The sequence below is a fragment of the Cryptomeria japonica genome, chromosome 6 (genome assembly GCF_030272615.1).
Source record: "Cryptomeria japonica chromosome 6, Sugi_1.0, whole genome shotgun sequence".
NCBI classification, from domain to species: domain Eukaryota; kingdom Viridiplantae; phylum Streptophyta; class Pinopsida; order Cupressales; family Cupressaceae; genus Cryptomeria; species Cryptomeria japonica.
Genome location: NC_081410.1, coordinates 649870526 through 649881374, shown reverse-complemented (window position 1 = coordinate 649881374; position 10849 = coordinate 649870526). Strand labels below are relative to the sequence as shown.

The window sequence follows — 10849 nt, the reverse complement described above, 5'->3', positions numbered from 1 at the left end:
ATCGTCATCATCATCATCATCATCATCATCATCATCATCATCATCATCATCATCATCATCATCATCATCATCATCATCATCGTCGTCGTCGTCATCATCATCGTCGTCGTTGTCATCGTCGTCGTCGTCGTCGTCATCATCATCATCATCATCAATGTCTTCACCATCATCATCACCATCATCACCATCACCGTCATCATCATCATCATCATCATCATCATCATCATCATCATCATCATCATCATCACCATCATCATCATCATCATCATCATCATTATCTTCTTCTTCTTCTTGTTCTTCTTCATCGTCATTGTGAAACTGTCGATCATGATCATCATCCACTTAATCTTCTACTTCTTCGGTATCTTCTTCTTCCATCACATTATACTTTATCGGCCTTCCTCTTGGATCATGTCTAACAACAAATGACGAACCCGGTTTATGTGGAACCTCTGAGTAAAATACTTGCTCACATTGTCTTGGAAGAACATAGGGCTCATCCCCAACTAGTTCAAATGACCTTGTATTTAGCATTATAAAACCATTATCATGTTCAATAATAGTTCTATCAGGATCATTTTTATTCAATCGTAGCCTGTACCATTTGATGACGAACAAAACTAATTTGAAGGAATTAAAGTCACACTCAAGTATATCATCCAAAATTCCATAGTATCGATTTTGAGACTGTTGAGGATGAATGTCATTTCTCGATGAAATATTTGTCACCTCAAAGACTGCAGTGATGTCAGAATCACAAGTTTTCTTCATGTCATCCAACTTTTTAATGCAAAATTTATGACCATTGCAGCACATAGCGTTGTGGTGTTTGACCTATGATATGTCAAACATGTAAAATTTATTACATTGTGAGTTGATAAACATATGGGTGATTAATAAATTTATACGTACCTGTTTATCTCTTAAACCATATGCTAAATCGGTTTCCCTTTGTGTAACATTGGAATCTCCATTACGATGTGCTTCTTTAACCAATGAAGCCACACCTTCCCATGTTAATGTGCATCTAGAATGTTGACAACATTCAATCCATACCGTCATCCAATCAAGATTGTTTGCAATATACAAATGTAGTGCATCCCACTCTCGACCAACTGTACAAAAAATAAATAGACGTCTTACAATCGATTTATTTTGAAGATTAAGAATTAATTAAGTACAATAACATCTTATAATTACCTCTCACTTTCCTAAATCTACCTTTCCCCATCAAGTACTCCCCTTCGAATTTGTTAATGGTGTTGGGATCCCAAATGCGATCTACGTGGATCTTTGCTGCAAACTTAGGAAGATATTCAAAAATGTACACCATAGTCTGGTATACCATATATCCCTCCACCATAGAACCCTCAGGATGTGCTCTTTGTTGAACCAAAGCCTTCAAAAATTTCAAGTGCCTCTCAACCATCCACATTGACCTAGTGTGTATAGGTCCACACAATTCAATCTCCTCAACTTAGTGTATGAGGTAGTGTTCTTGTGCATTGAAAAAAGCTGGAGGTAGACGTGCTTTTGCATTTCACACATTAAATGAGGAATTTTTCTCTTCCAATATTTTATATCGTCTTTATGGATTTCTTTACATGACAACCACCTACAAGGTATTCAAGACACAAAAAAATATATTACATAAGAAGTAAAACAAATCGCAAATATAATATCTATACAATGAACTAAACAAATATCACTACTTACCTTATGTATTTTCCAAGATCATATATGACTTGCTTGACATTATTTTCGAAGTCGTCTGGGAGAGATAGAGGTAGAACATGCTGCAACAATTATAAAATTATCTTTTCATTTTTTTGTGACATAATGAAAAGTACACGTATGCTCAGTACTTAAATACATACTAAAAACACAAGAACATGAATTATCTTAATGAAGGTATGCCAATCATGCATTTTCATCCCTGGCCCAAATTCACTTTTCTTTGATATGAAATTGTTTATGTTCGCAGCAAATCCTGTGGGAAATTGAATTTTTCATATGACTTCTTTTATAGCATTGCTTTGCTGGTCCGTTAATAACCAAGGAAGCTCACTTATATTAATCTGGTCTCCATGGCTATTTTATTGAATGACATTTATCATTGCATGATTGGAATCTTGAATGTCACTACATATTTTGACAATTTTTTCTTTGTCACGCCTTCCATCCAATATTTTCCATAATGTCTCTATTATATTCTTTCCAATATGCATACTGTCAAACAAATGAACAATTTGTAACTGCTCGTAGTAGGGCAACCTACTAAATTTTCGGGGATAAATTTTTATTCCCTTAGGAAGGTGGTCATTTATGCCTTCACGACCTTCATGATCATCAATCACATCATCAGTAAACAAAACAAAATAGAAAAGATGTTTTATGACAAACCAATAGATGGAATGGCATTACCTTGATGATTAATTCTATTATATTCCAACTTCCACAGGTGAGGTGTCATTCTTCGTGGCTTTGATGTATTCTCTTCTTTCCCATTGAAAAGATGTTTTTCAGTATTTCGATACTTATGATTTTTGTGGAGAAAGTGCCTATACTCATCAAACACCTGCTTTCCTAAACTTTTTGAATGACGAGATTTCATCTTTGGACCACAAACAGGACATGCAAATTTTCCCTTTGTTTGAAGACCTACAAGATAATGTATAATTGGATTAAATATGATAATTTTTTGAATTATAATGTTCATGCACAACTTAAACACTATAACAATACACAAAAATGTGTTAGCCCTAGGGCATCGTGTATTGTCCATAGAAGCATCGCTTGGAATTGAAATTGTCTTTGTCCTATTGGTCTAGAGATGTCATACATAGTGACACCATTCCATAACTCCAGCAACTCGTCGATAAGAGGCTCGATATATACATTCATATCTTTAACTTGGTACTTACCTAATCGAATGAACAAAAACTTTACATAATTATTATGACCATTTTACTATAATATTTATAATTAAATTTAGATGACTATATTTAAATGATAAAATACCTGGAACAATCATTGCCAACATTATGTGCTCCCTCTTTATTGACATCCATGGAGGAATGTTATTGTTGATAACAAAAACAGGCCACACTAAGTAAATAGATCTCATCTCTCCAAATGGATTGACACCGTCCGCTGCCAATGAAAGCCTGAGATTACAAGGTTCTTCTTTAAAGTGTGGCCACTTTTCCTCTATGTCCATAAATGCTGAACCATCTGTAGGCATTCGAATAATGTCATCTCGACTTCTATTGCGTGCATGGTAATCCATAAATTGTGCCAAGCTAGTGCACTTGAATAATCGTTGCATACATGGAATAATGGGAATATAGAAAAGAACCTTGCGAGGAACCCTTTTTGTTATTTGATCTATTCGATATCTACTGATATGACATTCAGGGCAGTCAGTTTGAAATTCATGTTGTTTGTGATATATAATATGATCATTGGGATAAGCATCTATTGCTTGATACTCCATTCCAATATCTTTCATAATGACAGATAATTCTCGGTATGAGCGAGGTAGAATATTTGATGGTGGTAACAAAAACTCACCTATTAGTCTACAGCAACAAAATATAATTTGTTATAATAAATAATATTAATGGTACAACATGATTCATAGTTTATTATGACATATATGACATGCCTTAACATACGTGACATTGTTATGTTGGATAAACCATTCATAACCTTCAAGTTCACCAACAACAATACAACGGAGAGAAGAGTTGCTTGCAAGCCTTCATAAAGGGCCTTAGATGCCTTCTCAAGTAGAGGGACATCATGAACAACATCAAGGTCATCTTCATCATCATGATTAGCTACACGAGTACTAAATGAGTCATGGATCAATGTATTTGTACCATCATCTTCAATTGTGTTTTTTGACTCATGATCGTCATCTTCCATGGGATCATTATCTTCAGCTTTGATATTCACACCTCCATGCTCATCCACTTCGAAAACCATATTCTCAGGGTTGTGTTGATCCATACTATGTGCTCTAGGGTGCTCAACCTATATAAAATTGATATACATAAATAAACCATGATCATGATCTCATCATCACGTGATTGATTATGTATATAAATTGTCAAAACTATATAATGAAAAACTTACCAATGGATGATAATCATGTCCACCTTCAATGTTTCTTCATTGTTTTGATTAGAAGTCTTGTAGTCTTTAACCCCTTACAAATTTTGGATGGACAATAACATTTTCCATCACCTTTTCTTTTCAAGTTAGACCACAATCTAGCAGTTGTCTCCTTATTTTGTTGTTCATTGATATTGTCTGACATGGTCTTTCTTCATAGGCAAGAAAATAGAAATTATTGTCTGACATGGTCTTTCCCTCAGGAGCTGGCAGATCCTGCTTCCATACTTAAATTCTATTTTCTCAAAGGACAATCCTAAAAATCCATGCATTGCAAACAAATTTTTACACCTTTGTTGGTTGTGGTGGCATCACAGAGAGTTTACATCAATAAATGAAGAACATGCCAATGCTTTTAATGCAGCAGTAGAAGTCTATCTCTTATTCAATATCTCTAGTGAAACCCCCATGATCTTTTGTTGGAGTAGAATCTGTTATATTCTAGAAAGGGTCTTGTCCTTTGTTGATGGGATATTCATCTACCTCAAGAAATAACTGTTCTTTTCTCCAACAAGTAGTGGAACTAAATGAAGATCTAGCACCATGAAATTAATCCTCAAAAGGATTACTATAGTTAGTTTTGGTAGATAATGATCTGGGTAAAATACTAATGTGGCTTTATGAAACATTATGTACTAGCTTAGCATACTCTAACAACTTTGGTGTGACATGCTACATCCAATTAAGTCTCCATCAGTATCTCTATTGTGTTTATGGATTGGGATTCAATGTACTCTTTTTATACACGGATTTTACTTTCAACTGAGGAGGTTTGTATGTACTTACTTGTCTTTCGATTGTATCCATATTTCAAGAATTTCTTCTATCAACAAATCATTTGTTGTAAGTTGTACAAGTGGAAGCTTGAACATGCCTTCCATGCTAGCCTTGTTGATATGTTCAACACCATCTTGTGCAACAAATCTTTAGAACTCCATTTTTCTGAATTGAAGAGTGAGTAGTAGGGACAATCTAGGACACTTACAGAGGTTTTACAAGAGAGATAAATAGACCTAAATGTTATGGCTTAATAATGATCAATAGGTAAACAGATAAGAAACTCTCAATATCAAAATGACTTTCTCAATTGTCTTTACTAGAAATGGATAGATCTGCTAATAATGGCTTTATGACTGTATGTCAACTTTAGACTCAATCCAAGAAGAGCTATAACTAATATGCGATATCTAGATTTATGATCTCTATAATATAACAATCCCATAATTATGTTTCCACGCATCTATACCACAACACAAACATCATGCTAGTGTTCAGCCATAGCAATTAATATCCTAATTATAGAATGTGAAATATGCACATAACTATGAATAAAGATTAAGAAAAACAAAGAAAGATGCTTATTGCAAACATAAATGACTAATGGACAAGAATTGAATTCAGTGTAGATAGTTTTGAATATCAAATTCACTTATTTGTGTGCATTTAGTAACTAATGTACTTGTGGCCAACCATTTATCTCTTTCATAAATTAAACACTTATTAATAACATTAAATGGCTGAGTAATTATGTTTTAGTTGAAATTGAAAATAGAATATTTTATTTCAAGACAGCTCACACTATTCCCTATCATATTTTATACTCTCGGTTTTGTTAGTAGTGGTTTGATGTCTTTGGAGCTAATCATTGCATTTCTTTAGTTACGTTTGCCAGCCTATTCCCAGCCTGTGCCAAAATGGGAGCTTTGGAACACGGTATGGACATCCATCAAAGCATAAAAGATAGAGAAATTTTGTCAGATGTAGTTGCAACTGCACAAAATGGATTTGTTGAGAAGGCTTTAGAAACTTTCAAGCAAATTCAATCGGTAGGTGTAAAGCCAAATTCCATGACCATTGCTACTATCCTCCCTGCCTATGCCAAAATGGGAGATTTGGAACAGGGTATGGACATTCATCGAAGCATAAAGGATAGAGAAATTTTGTCAGATGTTGTAGTTATAACTACCTTGGTAAACATGTATGCAAAATGTGGAAGCATAGACAAGGCACATGAACTATTTGATAGAATGCCTGAAAGAAATGTTGTCTCGTGGACTGCAACGATTGTTGGATATGCACAAAATGGATTTGTTGAAAAGGCTTTAGACACTTTCAAGCAAATGAAATTGGAAGGCATAAAGCCAAATTCCACAACCTTTGCCAGCATCCTCCCTGCCTGTGCAAAAATGGGAGCTTTGGAACAGGGTATGGACATCCATCAAAGCATAACGGATAGAGGAATTTTGTTAGGTGTTGTACTTGCAAATGCCCTACTTAACATGAACGCAAAATGTGGAAACATGGACAAGGCTCATGAATTGTTTGATACAATGCCACAAAGAGATATGATCTCATGTGAACAATCAACACATGCGTATACGGGAGGAATGGATTGCTGATACAAAATTGAACGGTCACTCCTCAATCACAGTTCTATGGTTTTATGAGATTAAACTAGGACAATTAACCACCACATGTATATTTTTTGCAACATGAAATAAAAAACTAGGGCAATTTGAATCTACCTCCTGCGTGGGATTGCCTTCGATGCGGGTTTGATGTTCTTGGGGGTTGAAGTCGCCATGGACGCCTACGCAGGATTACAATTCACAAATGAATTCCCGCCTCTTTTTTTATTTTGTAATGGCCGATGTCGTCGGAATTATGATGAACTCGAGCACTTTTTTGAAAAAAAGAAAATTCTCATTGCTAATGCCTTCTTCGTTGAGACCAAATGGGTAATTTCCGTCAGAATTATGACGAATGTGGGCATTTTTTCAAAAAAAAATCAAATTTGGCAACAATATACCTTCTCCTTCGGAAACCTTAGTCAAAAATCTAGTCCAAATGTATTAGTGTAAGGAGGTAAATGTTAGCATATACTACTATTACATTGTTCACCACTTAGGCTAAGACGAAGTTATTCTAATTGTTCATGCATTTTGACATTCTAATAACTGATTTTGCTAACAATTTATCTTTGTATAAATCCTTATCTCATTCATTCAATGAGACATCTATCAATCAAGCTTTCACCTTTATTGCATGTTTTGAAGGATTAGAGGCTTGTCTCACAATCACTACTTAGATTGAGACCCAAACTCAAAATTCTATTGTTCTTGATCATCTTGTCATTGCCATTTCTTTAGACCCCATTGATTTAGTATAGTAGGACATCCATATCCTTCTAGACATGACTACTTAGGATTCATATCTTGCAAAAATATTATAATTGTTTGTGGATTCTTATATTTTAGATTTGGAGGACTATTTTGAGGTTATTCATCTCCTCTTTGTTAACAACCACATCAACATTGTTATCCAAAAATCTTCACTGCCTTTGCAACTTGTTCTACATCATTCTTCACAAGTTTTTGTATTGAAATTATATTATCCTAACATGTAAATATATGAGAAGTTTTCAAAGACACTAGTCATTTGGATTTGATTTATTTGTTCATCTTGTTTATGAGAACGACTTCTCCAATCACTGGTGGGTTTGTTTCTTTCCTAGTGCAGAAATTTTATTTGTAGGCATTATATCATGTTCTATCTTCAGGCTTTTGTCATTGTCTAGGACCTACTTCTTTACGGGGGGATTTATATCGTCATTTTATCTATCATATTTGGGGGACATTTATTGTACTTGTTAACAAAAGGAATCCTTTAGGGGTCATATTGATTCCTCTTATCCATCTTTAACTAGTGCATTTATTTATTTTCTCTCTTTTGAAGATGAGATTTTTCCCATTTATTTTTTCCTTTTCTTTGGTTATGAGAGATTGCATTTTTCTACTACATGGGTCACTTATTAGGCCTTTCATTTGGGACCCATCTCTTCATCAATTCATGCATTCATCATTAGGTTTTTAGATTTTCCTTAAGTTGATCTCAAGGGGGGTGTTGAAGTAGTTCAATAATCACCTTGGTAATTAATTAATCAATCATTAATTATTTAGGTCTCTTATTACTTTATTTACTTAAGTTAAACTCAAAAGTGCTTTTCTATATTTAGATTGAGATAAATTATAGGTCATGCAGTCTTAAGGACACTCTTCATGCTCTAATTTAATCCTCACCTAGGTTTTTTATCTAGGGTTTTATCTTTATGCTTTTATAATAATTCATTGTAATATATCCAATCTAATCTAGGTTTATTCAATCAGTAAATACAAGCATACCAATCATTATTTCTTCGATCAATCTCTCTCTCAAGATTGCATAGCACAATCATGGATTTTCTCTTCATATGCGATAGACATTTTGGTTGTAGGTATTTTTGGGAGCTATAGGGCTCACCACCAATTCCAACAAATATAACACTATTGAGGTTAGTCCTAAGATTTAAATATGGTGTTTGACATTTATAGGATCCTTTCAACATATTTAGAAAGGAAATTGGATTCAAACAAGCTATTAGCATATTTTCCTTTTCCTCTACTCTAGTTTCCCTAGTTTACTACAATGGGCAAACATTTTTCTTCTAATGCAAAAATAATAATGGTAAATATGTAATAATAATGGTAAATGTGTGAGGTGAAAGAAAAATAAGCATAGTAACCAATAGTTTTTGGAAAAAAATACTCAACAAAAGTGGATCCTTGGGGTTTGCATTTAAATTTTATAAACTTAGTTTGATGAACTATCATTTCCTTTTCAATTACGTTTTTTTAGTGCTATTGTAGTGGTCTTAAGTGGGAATTGTGGTCTTTTGTAAGACTAATGTTAGATATCAATTTTCCCTACTACTTTATCCTATATATGTGGATCCTTTTGGCCAGTTATTTGTTTGTATCTTATTTTGAAATATAAGAATATGCCTTGTGTTGAACTAAAGGTCATAATAGTAATTGAAGCTTTTCTTTGATCTAAAAATGTTTTGTTGTCTTGCAATTCAACCCATTTACAAAAGATATTGTTACCGCTTAAGTATCCTACCATTGTGTAAAATGAAATTGTACCTTCTTGTTTGGTCATCACAATGATATTGGCTTGCAATAATGTTAGTTCTTATATTTTTGCAGTCATACTTTATGCATGGGCATTATGTTTTATTAGTGTGGTTGGTTTGCATCGTGACATTTGTAGTGTGTGAATGTACATTACCACATAATTTGTTATAATTGTATCATAAACAATTTAGTAGTTTTTAGCATAGAAATAATAAATAAAATTGAATTTTGCTTATTATTAGTATACAATTCGAACCATGACCTAAGTTAAGAGCACAATTTTAAACTTGAGAGAAGAATTGTAATTTAAAACTAACACATTCAATATTTTAAAATCAATGTATATCTAAAACTAATTGTTGTCATCACCAAACCAATTAGAAAATATGAAGTATTTTGTTTTTTTGTTTCGTGTCTTATTGTTTGAGCTTCGCCCATTAAGCTTTAAGCCCTAAATTTTGACTTCTCACCTTGACAAATGAAATCTGAAGGCAGAAGTTTATCTAATAAAAAAACCCTAATCATCATTTGTGTCAAAAATTGATTTGGGAGAGACGTGAAGATTATATATGACAAGTACAGCCCTAGTGATAACCATTGCCGACTAAGAAAAAACCTGATTCTCTACGTGACTTCACAGCAGCTTATATTCATCCGTCTCTTTCCTTAACGACAAGCAGTGAGCAGAGCTGGATTTTATCTGATCACAGCTAAAGCCGACTATTTATTTGTCTCTGATCATGACTTGGCCACCCTCAATCTTATCTAAACAAAACACTTTCTCAATCGTGCACTTGTCATGCAATCCTCCTCACACCATTTACGCGTCCAAAATCATTTATATGCTTGTTTGAATTGGATTCCTATGTGAAGATTGATACAAAATAGTTTGTATGTTTGTTTGAATTGGATTCCAATGTGAAGATTGATACAAAATCGTTTATTATGCTTGTTTGAATTGGATTCCTATGTGGGGATCGATACAAAAAGGATGAAGAAGTCTTGTACAGATGTTATACATAATGTGGACGCATTGTATGAGATTTTCAAGCATTTGGATGCTCAAAGCTTGGCTTTGGCTTCCTGTGTCTCTACGAGCTGGCACGAGGCTTCCATTGATGATAATTCGTGGGAAGTGATTTGCACTAAGAACTGGCCTCCCACTGCCAATTCAATTGGACGCCTTAGATATGTGGTGAATGTTTTGGGTGGATTCAGACATTTATATCTTAAGTTTTTACTTCCTCTCCGCAGACATTCTTATTGCAAGAAGAATGGTTTGATGGAGGATAATAGTGTTCCATGGAGTGAGGACCATGTTCGGCTCTCTATGTCTTTGCTTTCTATTGAGTATTTTGAGAAGCTTGCATCTTTCAAAACCAGTCCCTTCTAAGGAATTATTATGTCTTAATATTAATGTGTTAAGATATCAAGGGACTTGAGAGTTGTATATAGAGTCTTTAAGAGCGTATGTCAACTGTGAAAGAATTAGGGTTTTATAGTTTTGCAGTGTCGTATTAGTTGGTGAAACATGATCGAGAACTCAATGGTATTAGTTTTGTAGGTGCTAAAGACTTCACTAAGGGTTTGGTTTGGTTTTCTTTTTAGAATAGCTTACATTCAAAAGGATCGTAGCAAGTGGTTGTGTTCTTGATCGTTCAAGCTATTCGTTTGTGTGCAACATTCTTTTCAGTGCTGTTTCATTAGATTATTACACT

The 10849-nt window shown here is 34.0% G+C and overlaps 1 protein-coding gene across 1 annotated transcript; it reads left to right on the top strand.

Moving 5' to 3' along the window:
- Positions 1-10122: 10122 nt before the first annotated feature.
- On the top strand, positions 10123-10524 carry LOC131051839 (F-box protein GID2-like). The gene has a single exon (XM_057986443.2). The coding sequence runs from the start codon at positions 10123-10125 to the stop codon at positions 10522-10524; it is 402 nt and encodes a 133-aa protein (XP_057842426.2).
- Positions 10525-10849: the final 325 nt, after the last annotated feature.